Source organism: Eretmochelys imbricata, chromosome 2, assembly GCF_965152235.1.
Source record: "Eretmochelys imbricata isolate rEreImb1 chromosome 2, rEreImb1.hap1, whole genome shotgun sequence".
In the NCBI taxonomy this organism is placed as follows: domain Eukaryota; kingdom Metazoa; phylum Chordata; order Testudines; family Cheloniidae; genus Eretmochelys; species Eretmochelys imbricata.
The window spans coordinates 99,778,828-99,804,296 of NC_135573.1; the positions used below are offsets into that span (position 1 = coordinate 99,778,828).

The 25,469-nt window shown below is 49.7% G+C and overlaps 1 protein-coding gene across 1 annotated transcript in view; it reads left to right on the forward strand.

Annotated features, from left to right (window-relative positions):
* Positions 1–787: 787 nt before the first annotated feature.
* Positions 788–25,469, forward strand: part of C2H18orf63 (chromosome 2 C18orf63 homolog) — a 49,231-nt gene continuing 24,549 nt past the window's right edge. Inside the window, exons 1-5 of the mRNA XM_077809085.1 lie at positions 788–815; positions 10,716–10,885; positions 11,631–11,709; positions 14,005–14,061; positions 15,271–15,382. Of these exons, the coding sequence (XP_077665211.1) occupies positions 10,752–10,885; positions 11,631–11,709; positions 14,005–14,061; positions 15,271–15,382 (382 nt within the window). The 5' untranslated portion in view covers positions 788–815; positions 10,716–10,751. The remainder of the gene's footprint in view (positions 816–10,715; positions 10,886–11,630; positions 11,710–14,004; positions 14,062–15,270; positions 15,383–25,469) is intronic.

Below are 25,469 nucleotides of genomic sequence, written 5' to 3' on the forward strand. Positions count from 1 at the left end.
ACACTAATGGATGGCAATGGCCTTACCTCCAACTTATTATCTACACCTGGCCTGAAGGGAATCCGGCGATTGTAAATTTCATAGTTTCAGCCACGTGGCGATGATTTACCAGTGCCTCGGAAGCCCGGCCGTCGCACTGTGCGCATAGTGCAGGCAGCGTTTCGTTTCAGTCTGACGCAGAATGTGCCCCGTGGCCTTCAGGAAAAATTGGGGGGCTTTAATGTGATTCCTCCTTTCCTGCCAGACATGCCGTGTGGCATGGGACGGCTTGGACTGCAGGGGCGCTGTGTGGTCTGCATTGCCCTGGTACCCGGCCTTGGGCGAGGAGAGGGCAAACTCAAATCTTGAAAATTGGCGGGAGAGCAGCGAGGCGGAGCTCCGAAGCGCCACGGCAATGATCTGGGGCGCAAGGTGACAGCCGCAGCAGCTTGCTGTTAGCAGGAGGCCGGTTTTCTCGTCATGTGCTGGGCTATATCTACGGCGCATGTTTGGGCCCCATACACATCTCCCTATTCGGTATATGCTTTGCATAGGGAGGGAACTCAGCGCCTCGCGCCAACACCCGGCCCCATCACCCAGCAGGACGCTGCTGCTGCTGGCGCCCCTCGCAGCCACACTCTACCTAGACGCTGCTTAGCTGCCCGCGCCAGCTCGGCGCTCACCCCCAGGCGCGCGCGCCCACCAGGCTCCTTAGTCCATCGAGTCCCGAGCGCCCGCATATGCAGCAGCCTCGCGCACCTCGGCGGAGCTGCTCGAAGCCGCGCGCGCTGAAGGCGGGAGGAGGCCGCGGGAGGAAAGGCGCGAAGCGACCGGAGGTGGGCACGCGCGGTTAGAACGCCGAGTCGTACCCTCCCCCCCCCCCCCCCCCAGGAGACTAGCGCTGCGCTGAGGCGAGGTTCGGCGTGGGGACAGGGTTTCGGGGCTCCCCTGGCCTGCTTCCGTCCCTGCCCCTCCATTTGACACCCCACCACCGCCGATTCACTTGTCACTAGCGGGAGTGGCCGGCGGCTTGGTCGTTCTCCTCAGCCCCAGGGAAGCTGCTTACCGCAGCTTTATTCCGGGGGAGGGAGGAACAACCCTCCCCCCACACCCGAACTAACCCCATTCACACTTTGGAGAAAGGGGAGGATCAATAGCCCATCTGATAAATCTCTCAGCAGGTGCCCCCCCTTCCTCATGCTCTAAGTCCAAAGCAAAGCGTCCCAAACGTTGCTCCTGTGGGCTGGAAGTTGCTCTGGGTGGTGGCCAGCGAGGGGCAGTCTTCTCCCCTGTAGAAGGATTTGGGGAAAGAAATAGCTGGGGTGAAATTAAATCGTTGGGGCAAACTAAGCAGTTGTTTGAACTGTATTTGAACGGCATTCTCAAGCTGCCAAACAGCTTCCATCAGTGAACCCTGAGCCACCTTGGAGGTCCGGTGGGGGCAGAGCTTTCCTCTTTGCAAGTGACTCATGAACAAGTGAGTGTTGGGGTGGGGGGGGACTGTGTCTTATCTGCAGCTTGTGGTGGTGGCCACCTTTTGGGCCGTGCTTCTCTTCATATTTGGTATTTATATGGATTATGTGGCCACCTGCAGTTATATTAGGGTACTTTTTTTTTTTTAACTGTAATCCAACCACTAGCTGACAGGGGATTGGAAAAAAACATCTCTATTGGCAAGATATACCATAATTGTCTAGTATGGGGTTACTTGTACCTCTCTTTTTTAAGTATTTGATACCAAGAGAGACTGGTTACAGGACTAGCTGGGCCACTGGTCTGATCCAGTAGGGTAAGTTCTATATGCATTGTGACAGGGTTGGGCCAGATGGCTACAGGACAATAATCCTATTGGGATCCAGGAGCTACAGGAGAGTAATTTTTTTTTTTTTTTTTGGAAGCAGAAAAGAATTTTATTTTTGTAACACTTACAAAGAATCACCAAAAAGGATCAAGCAAAAACTATGCAACAAAACAAAAGCAAACGCAGGGTATAACCCAGCAGCCTTCAGGAGGGCGAAGTTTTCAGGCTAGCCTGGGCCCAGAGCAGGGGGGCTTCGTCGACACTCGTGGTCTTGCACCCCCTCGAGTTACCTAGTGCCACGCCCAGTGTCACCGATTACTCCTCTCCTGAGAGTTCCCGACAACATGGGCATGGCTGCGGGGTGGGCGGTTTGGGAGTGGAGGGGACGTCCACCCACGTGTGATAGGACCCCTCCTAGGTGACAGTGATGATGGTATCCACAGCAGCAACGGCTGGGGCTGGGGTCTCTCGCTCTTCCCCTCAATCAAAGGGTCAGACGGAGGGAACCAGACGGGGTCACCGAGCAGAGAACCTCGGACAGCGCCCAGCGCTCCTCGAAGGCATCAAGGGAGTCAGTGGACGCCGCCCAGAGGAACTCCGCCCGGATATGTGAATATACTGAGGATTGGAAAACGGCCCTACAGTCGCAGGATGCTTCATTAGCCAGCCTCCCCTCTCTGGTTTTATAGATGGCTGTTTTAGCTAGGACTAGGAGGAGGTTAACCAGGAGATCCCGCGACTTTGTGGGGCCACGGATGGGGAGTGTGTAGATAAAAATGTGAGGGGAAAAGTGTAGCCAAAAGCATAATAAAATATTCGTGAGGAGCCGGAAAAGGGGCTGCAGCCTGGCACACTCTAAATATACGTGTGCCAGGGTTTCCCTCACGTTGCTAAAAGGGCAAGTATCCGGGATGGGGGTGAACCGCGTCAAAAACACGCCTGTGCTCACAGATCCGTGAAGGAGCCGCCAACTAATGTCCCCGACGGGCCTCGGGACCAAGGTGGAATACAGGCTGGCCCACCGGGGCTGCTTACCCTCCAAAGGTGGCAGGAGATCCTGCCACTTTGTATTGGGGCGGGGCACCAGGGTGTGGGCGTGAAGGGTGTAAAGCATGAGTGTATATAGATGTTTCCTTGGCACGGTTTGGAAGCTGACCAGCTGCAGTTCATGCAGCTGGCTCGCAGTGAAAGGATGAGGGGTTTGTTGGGATCTACGGGGTAGGGGCCCAATTGAAAGGTCCGGCGGGCCTGGGGTAGAGGGTGGGCGCGGTGCGCCCTCGCACAGGGCTCGGTTGAGATAAGCCCGAGCAGCGAACCTCAAGGTGGCCTTCACCTCCTGAAGTACGCACTGGGGGGTACGAGGTCTGGAGAGCCCCATGCGCCGAGCGAGGGTCAGGGGATCCAGCCAGTCTCCCCGGTCGTAGTCCAGGCAGTCTCCGACTCTCGTGACTTCCACCAGGACCAAACTCTGGCATACCGAGCGGGACTCCGCCACCTGCACACAGAGCTGGGGGTTGTGTAGCAGGGGCTCCGCGAGGAGATCTGCTCCCATGGTGGCTGCCACGGACCTGGTCGTTGAAAACAGTTTCCAGGTCCGGAGGAGGTCCTGGTAGAAGACCGGCCCGGAGAGGTCTCGCAGAAAACCTCTCGGACAAAGATAAAAGAGCTGCCGGTCGTATCGGAGCCCTTGGAAGTGGCGCAGGAAGGTGTGCGTCAATGTGCTCCACGTCGAACTACCTGCACTATAAAGGAGCCTCTGCAGGGCCTGGAGGCGGAAGACACGGACCTGAGTGTGCAGACACTTCAGGCCCTGCCCTCCTTCCTTCAGGGGTAGATGAAGAACCCCAACAGGGGCCCAGTGCATTCCTGACTAAAAGAACTCTAGAATCGATGTCCGGAGGTTGGTCAGGAAGCCCGGGGCCGGGACCAGGGTGTTGAGCCGGTACCAGAGCGTGGACAGGACTAGTTGGTTAAGCACCAGTGCTCTCCCTCAGAGGGAGAGACATCGGAGTAGCCTCGTCCATTTCCGGAGCCGCTCTATCACCCCGCCTTCTAAATTTTGCCAGTTCTCTGACGGAGAAGGGTGCGTGGCAGAAAGGTAAATGCCTAGGTAGAGCAGTGGACCCGCGTTCCACGGGATGGTCTGAAGCGCAGGTGGGAGGGAGCTCACCCGCTGCCAGTCCCCCACTGCCAAGCTAGAGCTCTTGACCCAGTTGACTCGGGCGGAGGAGGCTGCCGAATAGATGGTCTGGCAAACCTCCACTCGTGCCAAGTCGCCCGGGTCCTGGACCACGAGGAGCACGTCATCGGCATACGCCGACAGGACCAGCTGCAGCTCCGGCTCCCGCAGCACCAACCCTGTCAACCTCCTGTGGAGGAGACAGAGGAAGGGCTCGATCGCCAGAGCGTACAGCTGGCCCGAGAGGGGGCACCCCTGCCGTACTCCTTGCCCGAAGCTGACCGGTTCGGTCAGGGTCCAGTTGAGCCTAACCAGACACTCCGCGGAAGCGTGCAGCACCCGGAGAAAACTCACAAACTGAGGTCCAAATCCAAACGCCTGCAGAGTGCCCAGGAGGTACCAGGGTCCACTCTATCGAATGCCTTCTCCTGATCAAGAGACAGGAGGGCGAACGACAGACCGTCTGTACGCCCGAGTTCCAAAAGGTCTCGGACTAGAAATAGGTTGTCAAAAATGCTGCGGCCCGGGACAGTGTAGGTCTGGTCTGGGTGGATCATGTCCGCCATCACGGACCCTAGCCGCAGCGAGATTGCTTTCGCTACGATTTTGTAGTCTGTGCTAAGGATCGAGACGGGACACCAGATTCGTAAATCGCGGAGGTCCCCTTCTTCGGCAACAACGGTGCTCGCCTGCATGAAAGAGGGAGGTCCCCGCCCTGCAAAGACTCGGCCCAGACAGTGGCTAGGTCTGGGCCAAGGATGTCCCAGAATGCGTGGTAGAACTCCATGGTCAGCCCATCCATGCCCGGAGATTTATTGGTGGGCATGTGACGGAGGGCTTCCGAGAACTCAGCCAGGGTGAGAGGCAGCTCTAGTCGGTCTCGGTCGCCCATGCTGACTGTGGGGAGTTCCTCCCAGAGCACCCTGCAAGTGCCAGGATCGGTCGGATCTGGGGAGAAAAGGCTTGTGTAGAGGTCACGGGCCCTCCCACACATCTCCACCAGATCCGTGAGGGGGTGCCGTCTTCTGCTAGAAGGCAGGTGACATGTTTCTTGGCCCCCCTCATTTTCTCCAGGGCGTAGAAGAAATGGGAGCCGCGATCCACCTCCCGAAGGAGGCAGATGCGGGATCGAACAAAGGCACCTCGGGCCCGATGGTCCTCGAGGGCCCGGAGCTCCTCCCGCTTCTCCTGGCACGCTCCGCAGAGGAACAGGTCCTCGAGACTGCGGCCAGATGCCTCTCCTTCTCTAAGACCTCCCATTCCAACTGCTCTATCGCTGCATTTCTCCATCGGCTGGTGCCCCGGGTGTAGTCACGGCAGAAGAGCTTGGTGCGCACCTTCCCTAGATCCCACCATTGCCGCGCCGAGGGAAAGGCACGCCGCTGCTCTCGCCAGGCCAGCTAGAATTCCCGGAAGGACGTCAGGAAGCCCTCATCCTCCCAACAGGCTGTTGTTAAAGTGCCAATAGGCTGGCCCCGGCCTCTCTGCACAGAGGGAGGCTGTTATGGTGGCTAGATGGTGGTCGGAGAAAGGGGCCGGCCGAATGTTGGAGGGTGGGCTCGTGAAAGATGGAAACGGGATAAATAAATACGATCCAACCGAGAGTGGTGTGACCGATGGGCCTCCACCCGGACAAAGGTGAAAGTGGAAGTGTCATCTGGGTGGTGGTCACGCCAGACGTCCACTAGGGAGTGATGTTCGACTGTTCCTCGGAGAATGTTCGCAGTGGCTGGGCTCAGCTCGGCCCCTGAGCGGTCCTGTTCCTCAAGGGTGGTGTTAAAGTCCCCTCCCAGAACTAAGCACTCATGAGAATCTAGGGTGCTGAGGAAGTCGGACACCCGCTAATAGGATTGCGGCCACTTCGGGCTCGTTGTCGGGGCATAGATGTCAACGAGGTTGACCACGATCTCCTCCATACAGACTCGGAGATGCAGCAGGTGGCCTGGCATGGCCTCAGTGACCCCTAGCACCTTGGGCCGTAGGTTGGGGGAGAACAGGGTCGCCACTCCAGCTTGTCGAATTGTGAAGTGGCTAAAGTAGACCCCGTCCCCCCACTCCAGCCACCAGCTGTCCTCCGTGGTCGGATCCGTATGGGTCTCCTGCAGGAAAACCACAGAGTACCGCCCTTCCCGAAGGTAAGAGAGCACCTGGGACCTGCGGAGAGCCATCCTACAGCCCCTAGTGTTCAAAGTTGCGATAATGAGAGGCATCATGCGGAGGGCTGGGGCGAGGGTGGGGATTCCTTGTTGGCGGGGGTGTTGCGGCCCCCGGCGGGTTGCGCAACAATCCGTGACACATCCCGTAAGTGAGTAAATCATCACGGAAGCTGCAGGCCCGCCCATAGGCCGCAGCACCGTGCCTTCTTTTCCCTCTACCCTCCTTTATAAGGGCCCTTGTGGCCTGGAGGATTTGATCAAAGTCCCCCCATAGCTGGAGAGCTAGCCATACCCTGTTGCGGGAGCCACGGATGTCTTCTAAAAATTCCCACAACGCTTTTCGCAGCTCATTTGGGGGCGGGGGTGTTGTGATTTCCCGGTTATTCCCTGGTGGGGCTCTTGATGCAGCCTCGTGGTCCGCTGAGGCGGGCAGACAGGGTGCGGACCACCGACGGGGCGTCTGACAGGCTAAAGTTATTACGTCCGTCTCAAGCCTTGGGGTAAAAGGGGATGGGGGAGGGAAAATTGCAGCTCCTAATGGGTCGTTGCAAGAAAATGCAAAGGCTGCTCCTTGGGGGGGATCCGCAAAAAAGGGAAAGAAATAACCCCAGGGGCAGCAATAGCATTGCAAGAGGAGGTGGATTGGGCAGGGACAGGGGTGGGGCGGGGGCAGACGCGAGGCTCTGGGCTTCGGGAGGCAAGCAGCTGAAAGGTGGCGCCTCCCGAGCAGAGTCGAGGGTTAAGTGGGGGGGGCTCCCAGTGATACTAGGCGCAGGCTCGGGTAGTGGATTTGGCAGCCACGGCATCAGGTGGTGGACCACCTTCTGTGGGGTGCCCGCCCGGGAAGGTGGTTAGGGGGAGGGAGCATGGGGAAAGGGAGACTGGGGTGAGGTTGCCCAGATCGAGGCCGGCTGGCAGTAGGTCATCCTCTCCCTGGGTGACTGGGATCAAACCTAGGGCCTCGATCTCCTCATACATGGAGGAGAGGTCGCCTTCCGCCACCCCGGGGGTCTCCCCTGTGGCGCCTGCTTCGACGGTCGCTTCGGGGTTCGCGGGGGGTTCGGGTGATATTCGGGCAGAAGGGGCTTCCTCAGGGGTCTCGGAGGGGAGGGTCTCCCGTGGAGGAGAGATCCTACCTTCCAATGCTATTTTGTCTTCCCCTCCCGACACCGGTGGATGGATCTCATTCGTGGGCATAGCGGAAGGCTCAGTATCAGCGTCTCCCTTCCTGGTCTTCCGGGGGGCCTCCGCATCGGATGGGTGCAGCGGAGCTCGAGCCTTCCGCTTGCCTCGCTTCCTGTGGACTAGGGTCCAGCCCTCCATAGCATCGTCTGGGGGCTGGTTAGCAGGGGTCTTGTCGGGGGGCAGAGGCGATGGTTTAGGGGTTCGGGGGGGTAACGGTGAGGCAGCATGAGGGGAGGGGGGTTCTCCTTGGGCGGGCCCTCTCCTATGCCCGGTAATATCTTTGCTGCACCCTCCTCCGTAGGCTCTGCTGGATTGTTAACAGCAAGGGCGGGGCTCTCTCTCTCGTCTGGGCGTTATAGAGGAGGTGTCTCTTGGGCCCGGGCAGGAGCAGCGGTGGATCAAGCAGGAGGAGAGGCGGTTTCAGGTACCGGGCAGCCAGGGGCGTTGGCAATGACGGAGCCGATATCCTGCCGGGTCTCGGGTGCCCCTCCCCGCCGGGCCAAGGGGCAGTCTCTTCGGACATGCCCCGCTGATCGGCAGAGGTAGCACCGGGCCTCTCCTGTGGAATAGTAGACCCGATAGTGGGCTCCCTGGTAGGGGATCAGGAAGGACCCCTCAAGCGCCTCTCCATCATGCGCCACCGACGGCGGTAGAAGCTGCACTTGCCGGCGGAACGAAAGGACGTGATGGAGGGTGGGGTCCTTGCAGCCCAACAGGAGAGGACTGATGACAGAAATGGGTTTCCCCAGGGTGGAGAGAGCGGGTAACAGGGCGGCGTTGGGTAGAAAAGGAGGGACGGAGGTCAGGACTAGGCAGACGCCCAGGTCCTCTAGCGGTTCCAGGGGAACGAAAACCCGCACCCACCCCCCCGCCAGGCCCTTCTCCACCGCCTCCTGGGCGGCAGCCTCCGATGCTAAGAAAAAGATGATTTTCCCGTACATTTTGGAGGCCGCCACAATAGCCGTGGGTCCTACCACCCTCGCCAACGCCTGCACGTATGTCTCCACGTGGGGCAAGGTGGTCACCAGGAGGCAACGGACGCCGTGCTTCCTGGTCATGGTTGGAAAGGGGCCCCGGCCGCTATTGATGGTAGCGGAGGCAGTGGGTGGGCGAGATGACGAGGCGGTGGGGAGCGGGGGCTGCTACCACCCGGGCATACACCCTGGGGGCCGGGGGAGGGACGCTCGCAGAGCTGGTGGAGGGAACAGCGGGGAGGGACGCCATGGTCGATGACGAGGCCACAGCGGTGGGGGCAGCCCCTGCCATGGAGGGCCTGGTGGTTGTAGCGGGGCCCTTTCCCTTCTTCGCACCCTGGCCTTTCTGGCCAACTAGGGGGGGCTCTCCTAGAATCTGGGGGGGCGGTGGGCGTAACAGCGGCAGTAGTCACCTCGATGCCTCCTGCTGCCGATGCCCCAGTGGGGGCGGTGGCAGGTGTTTTGGCAGCGGGGGGGGGGGGGGGGCTTGGCGGTTAGGTAGGTGGGGGAGGGGCAGCTGAGGTTGTTAAAGGGGCCTCACCCCTCTCATTCCCTGCCATTGTGAGCAGGGAGAGACGGGGAGGCACCAGAAGGGGGAGGGGGAAGCAGATTAACCACTTCTCCCTACTGGGCTGCAGGCGGGGGAGCGGGGGGCAAATGGGTCGGACTGGACGGGGGAGGAAACAGGAGTTGGGGTCAGGTAATAGGGGCAAACTGTGGGGTGAACAGTCTGGGGGTGGGCGGGGGGCAGGACGCATGTTTGTCCAAAGAGTCTCGTTTGGTCGGCTGTTGTTTCTGGTCCGGACAGTGGAATTGGGGAAAGCAGCTGAATCCAGAGGCAGATGGCAAGTTGCCAGCAGGGACGGATGGTGGGGGGGCCGTGACCGTTGTAGTAGTGGGGGGGGGGCACCGATGGATCTGGGGGCAGCTCCGTGCCACACCTCCTGTGCCCCTTACAAACGCAGTTAAGACAGTCGAACTCCCCCCACACGAGAGTACAGTTCAAAAGTTACTCAGTCTTATGGTCCCCTCCATGATGATTTGTAGCTTCCCTGGGTGATTTCTCTGTCGGCTGTCTTCTCTCCCGGGCTTTGTGGAGCATTCCAAAACTGCCAAGCAGATAAGAAGAAAAAAATAACCTGTCGGTTAATTACTAGTCCACAAACGAACAGCAAATGGCTGGGTCTGGGGGCTTCCACTTCCCTCCTCCGGGGAGCGAGTCGGCAATCCCTCCCCCCCTCCCCGGGGGTTTCAGCTGGAGCAGTAGCAGCATCTGAGGGCAGGCGTGGGGGGGCTGGCAGCTAGCTGGCAGCCGACCAGCACTTGAACGGCAGCAGAAAAACAGCAAAAAAAAACAAAACAAAGAAAAAGCGTCTGGCCCGGTCGGGGAGGGGAAGCTGAGACAGGGGCAAAAGGTAAGAAAAGCCCAGGCCAGGGGGCTTTAGGAGAGCATAGAAGGCAGATATGTTAGCCCCAGGTTCAGTAGGTCCCTTTTCCCTGGGTAGGGTAACAGGGAAGGTTTTAGAACAATCAGGAACCTTCTGGAGACAATTATGACAGACAGGCTGATTAGAACACCTGCAGCCAATCAAGAAGCTGTTAGAATCAATTAAGGCAGGCTAATCAGGGCACCTGGGTTTAAAAAGGAGCTCACTTCAGTTTGTGGTGCGCGTGTGAGGGGCTGGGAGCAAAAGGCACTAGGAGCTGAGAGTGAGAACGCGGACTGTTGGGGACTGAGGAGTACAAGCATTATCAGACACCAGGAAGAAGGTCCTATGGGGAGAATAAAGAAGGTGTTGGGAGGAGGCCATGGGGAAGTAGCCCAGGGAGTTGTAGGTGTCACACAGCTGTTCCAGGAGGCACCCTAGACAGCTGCATTCCACAGGGCCCTGGGCTGGAACCTGGAGTAGAGGGCGGGCCCGGGTTGCCCCCAAACCTCCCACCTCCTGGACTGTGGGTTCAGAAAAACGACCAAGCTGAGGGCTGCTCTGAAGCTCCAAGGTGAGCAAATCTGCCAATAAGCGCAAGACCCACCAAGGTAGAGGAGGAACTTTGTAACAGCATATATACCGATTAAAATGTGCAACCAACCACAGATCATCTTCTAAGACTTAAAGTGCAGTTTCACACTGACCTCACTTTTCATAAAACTGAAAACTGAGTATCAGGGTGACTGTGACCAAACTTGGTTTTTAAAATCTTTTTTCTTCTATCTGAAATTGTTTTGGCTCTTTCATCCACTGATGGGGAAGTAGGGAAAAGGAGAAGGGACCTGTGAATGCCTCCACCAGCTCGGGATCCCTCTTCTCATGATTTTTGAACACTTGGGTTGGCATTACTGTTTACTTATTCAGCTTGCATGTGACTCTGCTGAGGTCCACAATATCCTAATAATAGTCTCCTCTTTTTGATAATGAAGTAATATTTTTCTTTTATTAAAGACTAAGCTGCTGAGTTGGGACAGTTAACAAAATAAGATGAATGACACAAGACACCAGTCGCTGTTCTTCGTCAGTTTGCCTGCATTACAAAAGCTCTGTGCCATTAAGGTTACGCTGAGTTCTAAATTGGCAGAAAATGAGGTTAGGAATACACAGATGAAGATTTGCAGGTAAAGGCAAATAACGGTTGGCATTCTCAGAAGTAATTTTTTTAAAGTATTTCAGTAGTAGTAGTAGCAAACTGTAACAGGATCCGTAAAGTTCCTGACAGTTATGACATTCATACATATTACAGAATACATTTTTTCCCTGTAGCTGTTCTAGTAAGGTACATCATGATTATTTTTTTTTAAAGTCAACAATATCCTTTATAGCTTGTAAAGTGTTCAATTTTAAGTCACTTGTCATGCGTGAACCACTGAATTAGTAAGGGAATAATAAAAGATTCAAAGTTAGTCCATAGACCTATGCGAAGTCCTGGAACTCTTTGAATGCATCACCTAAGATATTATAGTGTTTTACAGAGGTTGAGGTGAGGAATAAAGTGATAGTACTCTCCCAAAAAGCACACTCACCTTCCCAACATACTCCAGTTACCATGCCTACTCTTGTTTTTGTTTCACATTTACCTTCCCACTTTCTGGGAGAGCGTGAGTGCCAATTCTGAATGTGGATTTTGTTTCTTCTCACTAAGGTCTCCAAACAATGATCAGATAACTGTTTGTGACTGACCAGTCTGGGTGGGATGTGACTCAGTAACTTGAGCTATCCAGCATTTTCTGCTGAACTACTGGAAAATGTAGTTAAGTTTTAGGAAAATATAACTAAAATAAAGGTAACCTAATGCTGAGATGTCAAGCCCAATTTAGAGGAAATTCACTTCAGAATTAATTTTGAAAAGTTTTATCTTTGTAGGCAATTGTTATTTCTTCATCAAGATATCCTTTCCTCACCTGTCCCTGGAACACTGAATCAAATTTCAGTTGTAATGGCGGTCAGTAATAAAATTTCTGATACTTACAGTATTTCTATCTGCATATTCCAAGTTGTGTTGTTAGCAGAACTACTATAAGTAAATTGATACAATTTAAATATGAATTGTTAATGCAAAATATGTAAATTAACACCAATAATGAATGTGGCATATTATTTCTTCCATGGAAGAAATGTCACTTTGAAAGGACAGTGGTAAGTAATGTGTATCATCACTTCATATAGAGAAGTACAGTGAAATGTGCCTTAAGTGTTGAGGAGGAGTGAAATCCTGGCCCTACTGAAGTCAATGGCAAAACTGTTGACTTCAGTGGGTCCAGGATTTTACCCAAAATATTTGGCAGTGCTTTGGGAGTGTCTTTTTCATAATAAGGTCAATCTCTTAACTTTCACTGTAAACTAAATTACACAATTATTTAATGTTAAATACTACTATATTTTATAAAAAGAAAAGGAGTACTTGTGGCACCATAGAGACTAACCAATTTATTTGAGCATAAGCTTTCGTGAGCTAGAGCTCACTTCATCGGATGCATTCAATGGAAAATACAGTGAGGAGATTTATATACACACAGAACATGAAAAAATGGGTGTTATCATACACACTGTAAGGAGAGTGATCACTTAAGATGAGCTGTTACCAGCAGGAGAGCGGGGTGGGTGGGGGGGAGGGGGAAGAAAACTTTTTGTAGTGCTAATCAAGGTGGGCCATTTCCAGCAGTTAACAAGAACATCTGAGGAACGGTGGGGGTGGGGGAATAAACATGGGGAAATAGTTTTATTTTGTGTAATGACCCATCCACTCCCAGTCTCTATTCAAGCCTAAGTTAATTGTATCCAGTTTGCAAATTAATTCCAATTCAGCAGTCTCTCTTTGGAGTCTGTTTTTGAAGTCTTTCTGTTGTAATATTGCAACTTTTAGGTCTGTAATCAAGTGATCAGAGAGATTGAAGTGTTCTCCGACTGGTTTATGAATGTTATAATTCTTGACATCTGATTTGTGTCTATTTATTCTATATTATGTATTTTTAAAATATTGTGCCTGGTGTTTTTAAACTATCATTCACTTCACGTATTAAAGAGCTAGTTCTTATAAAACAAAGATGCTATTGGGCCAGGCCTGACATCTAACACTGGAAAAAATAACTTTATTTAATTTATGTATTCACTTTTTAATGTATTAAAAAGATCTCTCTCATATCAAGATGAATATACAAAATCGAATAAAACATACACATGTTGCTCCTAAACAGCAAAAATTGGACATTGCTGAAAACTTTTCCATGTAATTTAAATTGTATTTTTTCCCTATATAAATACCGGACAGTTTGTCTGTCACTTAAAAAAAATCTGTCCTCCTTCCCCAGTGCCATGAGCAGAGCCTCAGAAACTGTGGTGGGAAAATATAATGGGAACCTGCATGTCATGAGTTGCACAGAGCTGTACAAAAACCTAGAGCCAGCCCTGTGGGAAGACATTTTCATCCAACTGCATTAATTAAATATTTTATTTTGGTCATTGGTTAAGGACAAAGGAAAATAGCTCTTCCCTGCTGACCTTGAGAATGCAATTATCAGCCAGGGAAGAGACCCACAGCAGCCATCCTGCGTCCATTATGGATCTTTTCAGTCACCAGCCCCACTTCAGGATAGCTGAGGTAGTTTCAACGCAATTTTATTAGAAATTTCTGCCATAGTGGGTACTGGTTCATGAGTAGGACTTGTAGACTCTACAATAATACAAAACCCCCACCAATAATAACAAAAAAATTAAGAAAAAACGAGGAGTCCTTGTAGCACCTTAGAGACTAACAAATTTATTTGGGCATAAGCTTTTGTGGGCTAGAACCCGCTTCATCAGATGCATGGAGTGAAAATACAGGAGCAGGTATAAATACAGTGAGAGGATGGGGGGTTCCTTTACCAAGCGTGAGGTCAGTCTAACGAGTGAAATCAATTAACAGCAGGATACCAAGGGAGAGAAAATCTCTTTTGAAGTGGTAAGAGAGTGGCCCATTACAGACAGTTGACAAGAAGGGTGTAACAGTAGGGAGAAATTAGTATTGGGGAAATTAAGTTTAGGTTTTGTAATCTCTAAGGTGCCACAAGGATACCTCGTTGTTTTTGCTGATACAGACTAACATGGCTACTACTCTGAAAAAAATTAAGACCAATAGATATCAAGGACTGGGCTCTGGAAGAATGGTTAGTACAGAATGTGGTAAGGCTGCACCAGTAATTGTTGAATACTCCTTTTAAGTTCAAAAGGTTCAGATAATTCTTTTGTTTTTCTTTAGATATCTTTTTACAAAACAGGAAAATGTCAGACTTTTGTACAGAAACATGGAGCTACAGTAAGTGATTCTTCACACTGTTACTTATTCATTGTTGCCAGTACTTGTGATCCCAGTCGTAAAAACTGATATTTGTCATAGTGCTTGCAATTCCCATTCCAACAGAAAATCTCCCCCCTACTTAAATTTTGCACAAAATGTGTATGCCGTGTATTATAGGATTGGCTTACAGTACCAAATAATGCAAAATACAGAAAACTTTGTGAAGCCCTGTCAATGATCTGTTTTTGTTTTGTTTGCAGTGTATATTGCTACACTGTTGTGCTACATTGTCTGTGATATAACGTTTGCGTTTGTATGGCTGAGTGTGGACTTTCAGAAACTGCTAAGTAGGAAGACAGTAGTTATAATCAAAACCAAGTTGTAATCATGCATGTGCATCTTCACTGTGGCCTACTTTTCTTTGTTCTTAGATGTATGACCTTGCATTTGACTGTATAAAAACACCTTTTGTTCAGATGAACCCACCTTACCAAATGATCTATGTCAAATTGTATAACTAATCTGACGCCATCATTATTTACCACTCTAGCATTTTTTTTGTCATCTGAAAAATTTATTAATTATTTTATATTGTCTTCCAGCTCACTGATAAAGGAATTGAATAGCATTGGACTGAGAACAGATAGGACCTCACTAGAAACATCCTGTTTGAGAGATCAGCGAACCAGTTTTTAATGCATTTAGTATAGGCTACATTGATTTTTGTCTAGTGCTATTTTTTTAACATTGTCATGTGGGACCAAGTCACATGTCTAGGTATATTATGTTAACACAATCATCTTTATCAACCGAACTTGTGATCTCATCAAAAAACATCCTTGATCTTGGGCTAGACAGGCAACTGGGCTTGATATATGTGCATGTTGGGAATCACTGGTTAGAGTTTGGAATGAGATATAAACAATATCCACTGAAAAGTACTATATATAACTCATTCAGTCATTCCTTTCCCCCCAACCTTCTGACCCTCCAAAAACCCATAATGCATTAGAATGCACCTTAATGTTGTCCAGTAAAATGCAAAAGGCCAAATCCCAATCTGTTGCAGTTCCCAGTTATAATAAAGGGTACAGGTGCTCAGCATCTCTCAGGATCTAGCCCAAAATAACAGTATGATTATCTTTTATAAAACCTTGATTTAATTACTTTAAAATCTATTTATTATATAATTATTTAAAACTTTTTTCCTTTGGTTAATATTACTAGATTGAGGCTCCAGAGAGAATTGGCCCAGCCATCCTTCAACTATGTCTCTGTTACACACTTATAACCAGACTTGCCCCCAGCTGGAATAAGGCTGGTCATCTGTTGGTACAAGGTATCTTACTCAACTGGGTCAGAGTCTGACCCTTTGACTTTCAGTACTTTATTATTTTTTAAATTATATTTGCCATGCATATGCTGCCTACTCTTTGATTATTAGTCTTACGTTTTTGTTTTTGTATTTCTATGATGGTTTCTTTATCCCAGTTCAATTTTTTAATGAATAATATAAAATGACAAGGAATTCAAATTTTCTGTCTCCCCTCTCCTTTGTGTAACTGATTTAATAAGCATTTAAATTGACCATAGTATATTCAGTTAATTTCAAAACCAAATTTTGCAATACAGCAGATTTATGAAAATACTGTAAATAGGTTTCAAAATCAGCTGTTGTGTTTCACAGAAATTGCACACTTCACTTACATAGGATGAAAGTGACATGCTTTACGACCAGTCCTTTCCACCAAGTTTCATGAGGCTAGGTGTTGTTGTTCTTACCACCTAACAGTGTTTCCCCTACTAACTGAACAAGGTGAGAAGAGTGGCAAATTAGCAAATGTAGAAAACTGGACGCCGGTGGATGTGGTTCTAACACAATCACATGCTATTCATCCATTAAAGAAATTGTATGGATTTATTCTACAGTATAAATTGGGAAAAAATGTGTTTTTCTGTTTTAGTTCCAGTCTTACTGTTATCAGACTTTTTTACGTTATTTTGAATCAGTTTTTCTTCATTGACTATCTTCAAAACAGATTTACATCCCTTTAAAACCAGTGTATTCAAGAAAAAGAATTAATATCAGAGGGCCAGATCCTCAGATGGTGTGAAATTGGCTTACTTTTATTGAAGTAAACCTTTAGCACCTACAGTGTTCATTCTGGGGTGTGTAGCCTATAGGAGGATGATGCTACAGTAGTTTTGTATTTCGAGGTTACACTGTATCTTGTTATGTATAGGTATGCTAATGAAGAGTATTCAGGTCGGCTCTTTCCTCCTTCCACCAAGTGCGCTGCATGTGACCTAGGCAGAATGTTTCCACAAGCTTTCCATGGCCAAGGGGCATGGGCAGCTGGTTGGTATGAGGTAGAGTGGAGACAAAGTACGCACTAGCCCTTCTTCAACCAGTGTGGGAAGCACTATCCAGCACCTTTATTCCCAACTCTTCTGGATACTTTCTGAGACATTCTACCCATCTGTTGTCAGTGGCCCCTCCTCATTGGAATCAAGGCCACTATTTGGTTCTTAATTTCATTGTATCACTTAGGGTATGTCTACACTACAAAATTAGGTCGAATTTATAGAAGTTGATTTTTTTAGAAAGCGATTTTATATAGTCGATTGTGTGTGTCTCCTCACTAATGCACTAAGCACATTAAGTCGGTGAAAGGCATCCACAGTACCAAGGCTACCATCTACTTTCGGAGCATTATACTGTGGGTAGCTATCCCACTGTTCCCGCAGTCTCCGTCGCCCATTGGGATTCTGGGTTAAGCTTGCAATGCCTCATGGGGCAAAAACATTGTCACGGGTGGTTTTCGGTACATGTCGTCAGTCGCCCTTCCCTCTGTGAAAGCAACGGCAGACAATCGTTTCGCACTTTTTTTCCGTGCAGGCGCCATACTGCTTTCAGCAGACGGTCCAGTAGGCCTGCAAACAGTCGTCGTCATCCACAGCTTCCACTGCTACTTTGCTCTCCTGATGCTATGAATCCATCTCGCAGGTCCTCTGTATGACCATTGTCATCCACCACTTCCGCTGGCACTCTGCTCTCCTGGTGGTCTTGCAAGGCTGCTTCCGCTGCAACTCTGCTCAGCTGCTCTTGTCTCGCCATCCCACGGCAAGCGTGCAGCCCACTCAGCTGTTATGTCCTGACAGCAGACAGTGGAGTAGGTCTGCAAAACTGGTCATACAACCACCGCTTCCCCTGGAACTCTGCTCTCCTGCAGACGCCATACCATATGAAGTATGGAGCCCACTCAGATCACCGCAGCAGTTATGAGCATTGTAAACACCTCATGCATTATCATGCAGAACCTGAAAAAGCAGGCGAAGTGGTGGCGATGGCAGCGCAGGGATGAGGACATGGACACAGACTTCTCTCAAAGCACGGGCCCTGGCAATTTGGCCATCCTGGTGGCAATGGGGCAGGCTCATGCCATGGAACTCCGATTCTGGGCCTGGGAAACAAGCACAGACTGGTGGGACCGCATAGTGTTACAGATCTGGGCTGATTCCCAGTGGCTGTGAAACTTTCGCATATGTAAGGGCACTTGCATGGAACTTTGTGACTTGCTTTCCCCTGCCCTGAAGCACAAGAATACCGAGATGAGAGCAGCCCTCAGAGTTCACAAGCGAGTGGCAATAGCCCTCTGGAAGCTTGCAATGCCAGACAGCTACCGGTCAGTCTGGAATCAATTTGGAGTGGGCAAATCTACTGTGGGGGCTGCTGTGATCCAAGTAGCCAACGCAATTACTGAACTGCTGCTATCAAGAGTAATGACTATGGGAAATGTGCAGGTCATAGTGTATGTCTTTGCTGCAATGGGATTCCCTAACTGGTGGGGCAATAGACAGAACACATATTCCTATCTTGGGACCAGACCACCAAGGCAGCCAGTACATAAACCGAAAGGGGTACTTCTCACTGGTGCTGCAAGCACTGGTGGATCACAAGGGACATTTCACCAACATCAACGTGGGATGGCCGGGAAAGGTGCATGACGCTTGCATCTTTAGGAACTCAGGATGTTGGATCATATTAAAGAAGTTCTGTATTAAAATCACAAATGAGTTTGATACCCTGAAATTTAAACTATGGGGAATTACTAATTAAGAGGTCTCTTGGGTTTTGGTACTGTTTCTCTCCCTGTGTGTGAAAATTGCAAGCTGTTAATTGTGTTAGTACATTCTAAGGGTATGTCTACACTACAAAATTAGGTCGAATTTATAGAAGTTGGTTTTGCAGAAATCACTTTTAAATAGTCGATTGTGTGTGTCCCCACACAAAATGCTCTAAGTGCATTAAGTGCATTAACTTGGCGGAGTGCTTCCACAGTACCGAGTGTCAACTTCTGGAGTGTTGCACTGGCAGTATCCCACAGTTCCCGCAGTCTCTGCTGCCCATTGGAATTCTGGGTTGAGATCCCAATGCCTGATGAGGCAAAAAACATTGTCGCGGGTGGTTCTGGGTACATGTCATCAGGCCCTCCTTCCCTCCCTCTCTCTGTGAAAGCAACGACAGACAATCGTTTCGCACCTTTTTTCCTGAGTTACCTGTGCAGATGCCATACCACGGCAAGCGTGGAGCCCGCTCAGCTCACTGTCACCGTATGTCTCCTGGGTTCTGGCAGACACGGTACTGCATTGCTACACAGCAGCAGCAACCCATTGCCTTGTGGCAGCAGACAGTACAATAGGACTGGTAGCCGTCATCATCATGTCCGAGGTGCTCCTGGCCGCGTCGGTCAGGAGCGACTGGGCAGACATGGGCGCAGGGACTACATTAGGAGTGACTCGACCAGGTCACTCTCTTTAGTCCTGCAGGCAGTCCTATTGTACCATCTTCTGCCGAGCAGCCAAGAGATGTGGATGGCTTGCAGTCCTTCTGCACCGTCTGCTGCCAGCCAAAGATGTAAAAGATGGATGGAGTGGATCAAAACAAGAAATAGACCAGATTTTGTTTTGTATTAATTTGCTCCCCCCACCTTCCATCCCTCCGTGAAGTCCTGCCTGAAATACCAGAGGGAGGGATAGCTTAGTGGGTTGAGCATTGACCTGCTAAACCCAGGGTTTTGAGTTCAATCCTTGAGGGGGCCATTCTGTGTGACAGTTGTTTTTGTTTCTCCTTAATGTAAAGCCACTCCCTTTGTTGATTTTAATTCCCTGTAAGACAACCCTGTAAGCCATGTCGTCAGTCGCCCCTCCCTCCGTCAGGGCAACGGCAGACAATCGTTCCGCGCCTTTTTTCTGTGCAGATGCCAGACCATGGCAAGCATGGAGCCCGCTCAGATCACTTTGGCAATTAGGAGCACATTAAACACCATGCGCATTATCCAGCAGTATATGCAGCACCAGAACCTGGCAAAGCGATACCGGGCGAGTAGGTGACGTCAGCGCGGTAACGAGAGTGGTGAGGACATGGACGCAGACTTCTCTCAAAGCACGGGCCCTGGCAATGTGGGCATCATGGTGCTAATGGGGCAGGTTCATGCGGTGGAACGCCGATTCTGGGCCCTGGAAACAAGCACAGAGTGGTGGGACGGCATAGTGTTGCAGGTCTGGGACGATTCCCAATGGCTGCGAAACTTTCGCATGCGTAAGGGCATTTTCATGGAACTTTGTGACTTGCTTTCCCCTGCCCTGAAGCGCATGAATACCAAGATGAGAGCAGCCCTCACAGTTGAAAAGCGAGTGGCAATAGCCCTATGGAAGCTTGCAACGCCAGACAGCTACCGGTCAGTTGGGAATCAATTTGGAGTGGGCAAATCTACTGTGGGGGCTGCTGTGATGCAAGTAGCCAATGCAATCAGAGATCTGCTGATATCAAAGGTAATGACCCTGGGAAATGTGCAGGTCATAGTGTATGGCTTTGCTGCAATGGGATTCCCTAACTGTGGTGGGGCCATACACGGAACCCATATCCCTATCTTGGCACCGGAGCACCAAGCCGCCGAGTACATAAACCGCTAGGGGTACTTTTCAATAGTGCTGGAAGCACTGGTGGATCACAAGGGACGTTTCACCAACATCAGCGTGGGATGGCCAGGAAAGGTACATGACGCTCGCATCTTCAGGAACTCTGGTCTGTTTCAAAAGCTGCAGGAAGAGACTTTATTCCCAGACCAGAAAATAACTGTTGGGGATGTTGAAATGCCGATAGTTATCCTTGGGGACCCAGCCTACACCTTAATGCCATGGCTCATGAAGCCGTACGCAGGCAACCTGGACAGTAGTCAAGAGCTGTTCAACTACAGGCTGAGCAAGTGCAGAATGGAGGTAGAATGTGCATTTGGATGTTTAAAAGTGCGCTGGCGCAGTTTACTAACTCGCTTAGACCTCAGCAAAACCAATATTCCCACTGTTATTACTGCTTGCTGTGCGCTCCACAATATCTGTGAGAGTAAGGGGGAGACATTTATGGCGGCGTGGGAGGTTGAGGCAAATTGCCTGGCTGCTAGTTATGCACAGTTAGAAGAGCACAGGAGGGCGTGGTGCACATCAGAAAAGCTTTGAAGACCAGTTTCATGACTAGCCAGGCTACGGTGTGACAGTTCTGTTTGTTTCTCCTTGATAAAACCCCCGCCCCTTGGTTCACTCTACTTCCCTGTAAGCTAAGCACCCTCCATTCCTCCCTTCGATCACCAATTGCAGAGGCAATAAAGTCATTGTTGCTTCACATTTATGCATTCTTTATTAATTCATCACACAAACAGGGGGATGGAGGAGGGAAGGACAAGGACACACAGCACTTGAGAAGTTTAAAACTTATTGAATGCCAGCCTTTTGTTGCTTGGGCAATCCTCTGGGGTGGAGTTGCTGGGTGTCCGGAGGCCCCCCCCACCGCGTTCTTGGGCGTCTGGGTGAGGAGGCTATGGAACTTGGGGAGGAGGGCGGTTGGTTACACAGGGACTGTAGCGGCAGTCTGTGCTCCAGCTGCCATTGCTGCAGCTCAACCATACGCTGGAGCATATTAGTTTGATCCTCCAGCCGCCTCAGCATTGAATCCTGTCTCCTCTCATCACGCTGTGGCCACCTTTCAGCTTCAGCCCTCTCTTCAGCCTGCCAGCTCTCCTCCCGGTCATTTTGTGCTTTCCTGCACTCTGACATTGTTTGCCTCCACACATTCGTCTGTGCTCAGTGTGGGTGGACAGCATGAGCTCAGAGAACATTTCATCACGAGTGCGTTTTTTCCGCCTTCTAATATTCACTAGCTTCTGGGAAGGAGAAGATCCTGTGATCCTTGAAATACATGCCGCTGGTGGAGGGGGAAAAAAGGGACAGTGGTATTTAAAAAGACACATTTTATAGAACAATGGGTACACTCTTTCACGGAAACCTTGCTGTTAACATTACATACACAGCACATGTGCTTTAGTTCCAAGGTTGTATTTTGCCTCCCCCCACCACATGGCTAGCCCCTCACCCCTCCCCGTGGCTAACAGCGGGGAACATTTCTGTTCAGCCACAGGCAAACAGCCCAGCAGGAACAGGCACTTCTGAATGTCCCCTTAAGAAAAGCACCCTATTTCAACCAGGTGACCATGAATGATATCACTCTCCTGAGGATAACACAGAGAGATAAAGAACGGATGTTGTTTGAATGCCAGCAAACATACACTGCAATGCTTTGTTCTACAATGATTCCTGAGTACGTGCTACTGGCCTGGTGTGGTAAAGTGTCCTACCATGGTGGACGGAATAAGGCTGCCCTCCCCAGAAACCTTTTGCAAAGCCTTTGGGAGTACATCCAGGAGAGCTGCAAATGCCAGGGCAAATTAATCATTAAACATGCTTGCTTTTAAACCATGTGTCAAATATAAAGGGAAGGGTAAACCCCTTTAAAATCCCTCCTGGCCAGAGGAAAAATCCTGTAAAGGGTTAAGAAGCTAAAGGTAACCTCGGTGGCACCTGACCAAAATGATCAATGAGGAGACAAGATATTTTCAAAAGCTGGGAGGAGGGAGAAAAACAAAGGGTCTGTGTCTTAGAATGGAGTCTTAGAACTTAGTAAGTAATCTAGCTAGGTATGTGTTAGATTACGATTTCTTTAAATAACTGAGAAAATAGCTGTGCTGAATAGAATGAATATTCCTGTCTGTGTGTCTTTTGTGTAACTTAAGGTTTTGCCTAGAGGGATTCTCTGTGTTTTGAATCTAATTACCCTGTAAGGTATCTACCATCCTGATTTCACAGAGGTGATTCCTTTACTTCTATTAAAAGTCTTCTTGTAAGAAAACTGAATGCTTTTTCATTGTTCTAAGATCCAAGGGTTTGGGTCTGTGGTGACCTATGCAAATTGGTGAGGATTTTTACCAAACCTTCCCCAGGAAGTGGGGTGCAAGGGTTGGGAAGATTTTGGGGGGAAAGACGTGTCCAAACTACGTTTCCCAGTAAACCCAGATAGAGTTTGGTGGTGGAAATCCAAGGGTAAAATCATTTTGTACCTTGGGGAAGTTTTAACCTAAGCTGGTAAAAGTAAGCTTAGGAGGTTTTCATGCAGGGCCCCACATCTGTACCCTAGAGTTCAGAGTGGGGAAGGAACCTTGACACCATGTATAGTATTTTAAAAGGTACACTCACCAGAGGTCCCTTCTCCGCCTGGCAGGTCCGGGAGGCAGCCTTGGGTGGGTTCGGGGGTTACTGGCTCCAGGTCCAGGGTGAGAAACAGTTCCTGGCTGTCAGGAAAACCGATTTCTCTGCTTGCTTGCTGTGAGCTATCTACAACTTCATCATCATCATCATCTTCCTCCTCCCCAAAACCTGCTTCTGTGTTGCCTCCATCTCCATTGAAGGAGTCAAACAACATGGCTGGGGTAGTGGTGACTGAACCCCCTAAAATGGCATGCAGCTCATCATAGAAGCGGCATGTTTGGGGCTCTGACCCAGAGCGGCCGTTCGCCTCTCTGGTTTTCTGGTAGGCTTGCCTCAGCTCCTTAAGTTTCACGCGACATTGCTTTGGGTTCCTGTTATGGCCTCTGTTCTTCAAGCCCTGGGAGATTTTAACAAATGTTTTGGCATTTCGAAAACTGAAACGGAGTTCTGATAGCACGGATTCCTCTCCCCATACAGCGATCAGATCCCATACCTCCAGTTCAGTCCATGCTGGAGCTCTTTTGTGATTCTGGGACTCCATCATGGTCATCTCTGCTGTTGAGCTCTGCATGGTCACCTCTGCTGATGAGGTCTGGCCAGAGTGGCAAGCTGCAGATGACCATGCAAACAGGAAATTGAAATTCAAAAGTTTGCAGGCCTTTTCCTGTCTACCTGGCCAGTGCATCTGAGTTGAGAGTGCTGTCCAGAGCAGTCACAATAGAGCACTCAGGGATAGATCCCAGAGGTCAATACCGTCTAATTGCATCCACAGTGCCCCAAATTCGACCCAGCAAGGCTGATTTAAGCGCTAATCCCCTTGTCGGGGGTGGAGTAAGGAAATCGATTTTAAGAGCCCTTTAAGTCAAAAAAAAAAAAAAAAGGGGGCATCATCTTGTGGATGGGTGCAGGGTTAAATTGATTTAACGCTGCTAAATTCGACCTCAACTCGTAGTGTAGACCAGGGCTAAGACAGAGTCTGTTCTCAAAGCAATTCTTTGTAACAACAACTACTCACACAGAGAGAGACTCAAAGCAATACTCTGTAACAACAGAATCAGCACCCAGAGACTCCCCGCCCTTTTGTTGTATTCATCTTGCTTTGTTAACAATTGTGATTAAAATAGAGATAGAGGATGTATGTGGATTGATGCTTGGTGTGGATAATAACTGAATGATCAGGGAGGTGCCAGCCTAAGAATCCAGTGTCCATCGGCTGAGTAAGCGTCAAGTGGAAATAACTAGAGGACCCCTGGAGGGCAGACTGGAATCCACCCAACAGCCTCAAGGATGGGAGAACCAAAGAACAAGATAACATCTGGCAGCACGGAGCCGTCAGGAATGTGATATCTGCTGATTGATTCAGCAACAGCATGATGAAGCAATTCCCATAGACTGGAATAGGAAGAAATTCCTATAAAAATGGACTCTAGAAAGTGAGAACTTTGGGGTCTGATTCTGCAAACCAACTTCCAGGAGCATCAGATGTGCATCTGACAAGGCCCTGCTCCCTCCTCATGTCCAGGCCACCTGGCCAGTGGCTTGGCATGAGCAACTCTAAGGCTGGTAACTATGATAACAACCTTGCAGAACCTGTGTGTGTGTGTGTGTGTGTGAGTGAATGTGTGAATAAATATGCAATTGAATAGAATGTTATAGCTATAACTAACTACTTACTATGATTCTTTCTGTATTCACAATAAATGTGGCATTTTGCCTTTTCCCCTTTAATAAGATCCTGCTGGCTTTTATTTTATTGGTATAACAAGGGCTGTTCGAATAGTTGCAAGAAGGAACTTAATTTCCAGACCAGAAAATTACCACTGGGGATGTTGAAATGCCAATAGTTATCCTTGGGGACCCAGCCTACTCCTTGCTCCCATGGCTCATGAAGCCATACAGTGGAAGCCTGGACAGTAGTAGGGAGTTGTTCAACTATAGGCTGAGCAAGTGCAGAATGGTGGTAGACTGTGCATTTGGAGGTTTAAAAGCGCGCTGGCGCAGTTTACTGACTCGGTTAGACCTCAGCGAAACCAGTATTCCCATTGTTATTACTGCTTGCTGTGTGCGCCACAATATCTGTGAGAAGAAAAGGAGTACTTGTGGCACCTTAGAGACTAACAAATTTATCTGAGCATAAGCTTTCGTGAACTACATCCGATGAAGTGAGCTGTAGCTCACGAAAGCTTATGCTCAAATAAATTTGTTAGTCTCTAAGGTGCCACAAGTACTCCTTTCTTTTGAATTTCAGTTTCCTGTTTGCATGGTCACCTGCGGCTTGCGGATATAGACTAACACAGCTGCGGATATAGACTAACTAACACAGCTGCTACTCTGAAACCTGTCAGTATCTGTGAGAGTAAGGGGGAGACATTTATAGTGGAGTGGGAGGTTGAGGCAATTCACCTGGCCCTGATTACACGCAGCCAGACACCAGGACAATTAGAAGAGTATAGCAAGGCACCTTGCGCATCAGAGAAGCTTTGAAAACCAGTTTCATGACTGGCCAGGCTACGGTGTGACAGTTCTGTTTGTTCCTCTTTGATGAAAACCTGCCCTCTTGGTTCACTCTACTTCCCTGTAAGTCAACCGCCCTCTCCTCCCCGCTTTGATCATTGCTTGCAGAGGCAATAGTCATTGTTTCAAATTCATGCATTCTTTATTAATTCGTCTCATAAATAGGGGGATAACTGCCAAGGTAGCCTGGGAGGGGTGGGGAAGGAGGGAAGCACCAGGTGGGGTGAGGGAGGTGGAAAGGACAAGGCCACACTGCACTTCAAAACTTATTGAATGCCAGCCTTCTGTAGCTTGGGCAATCCTCTGGGGTGGAG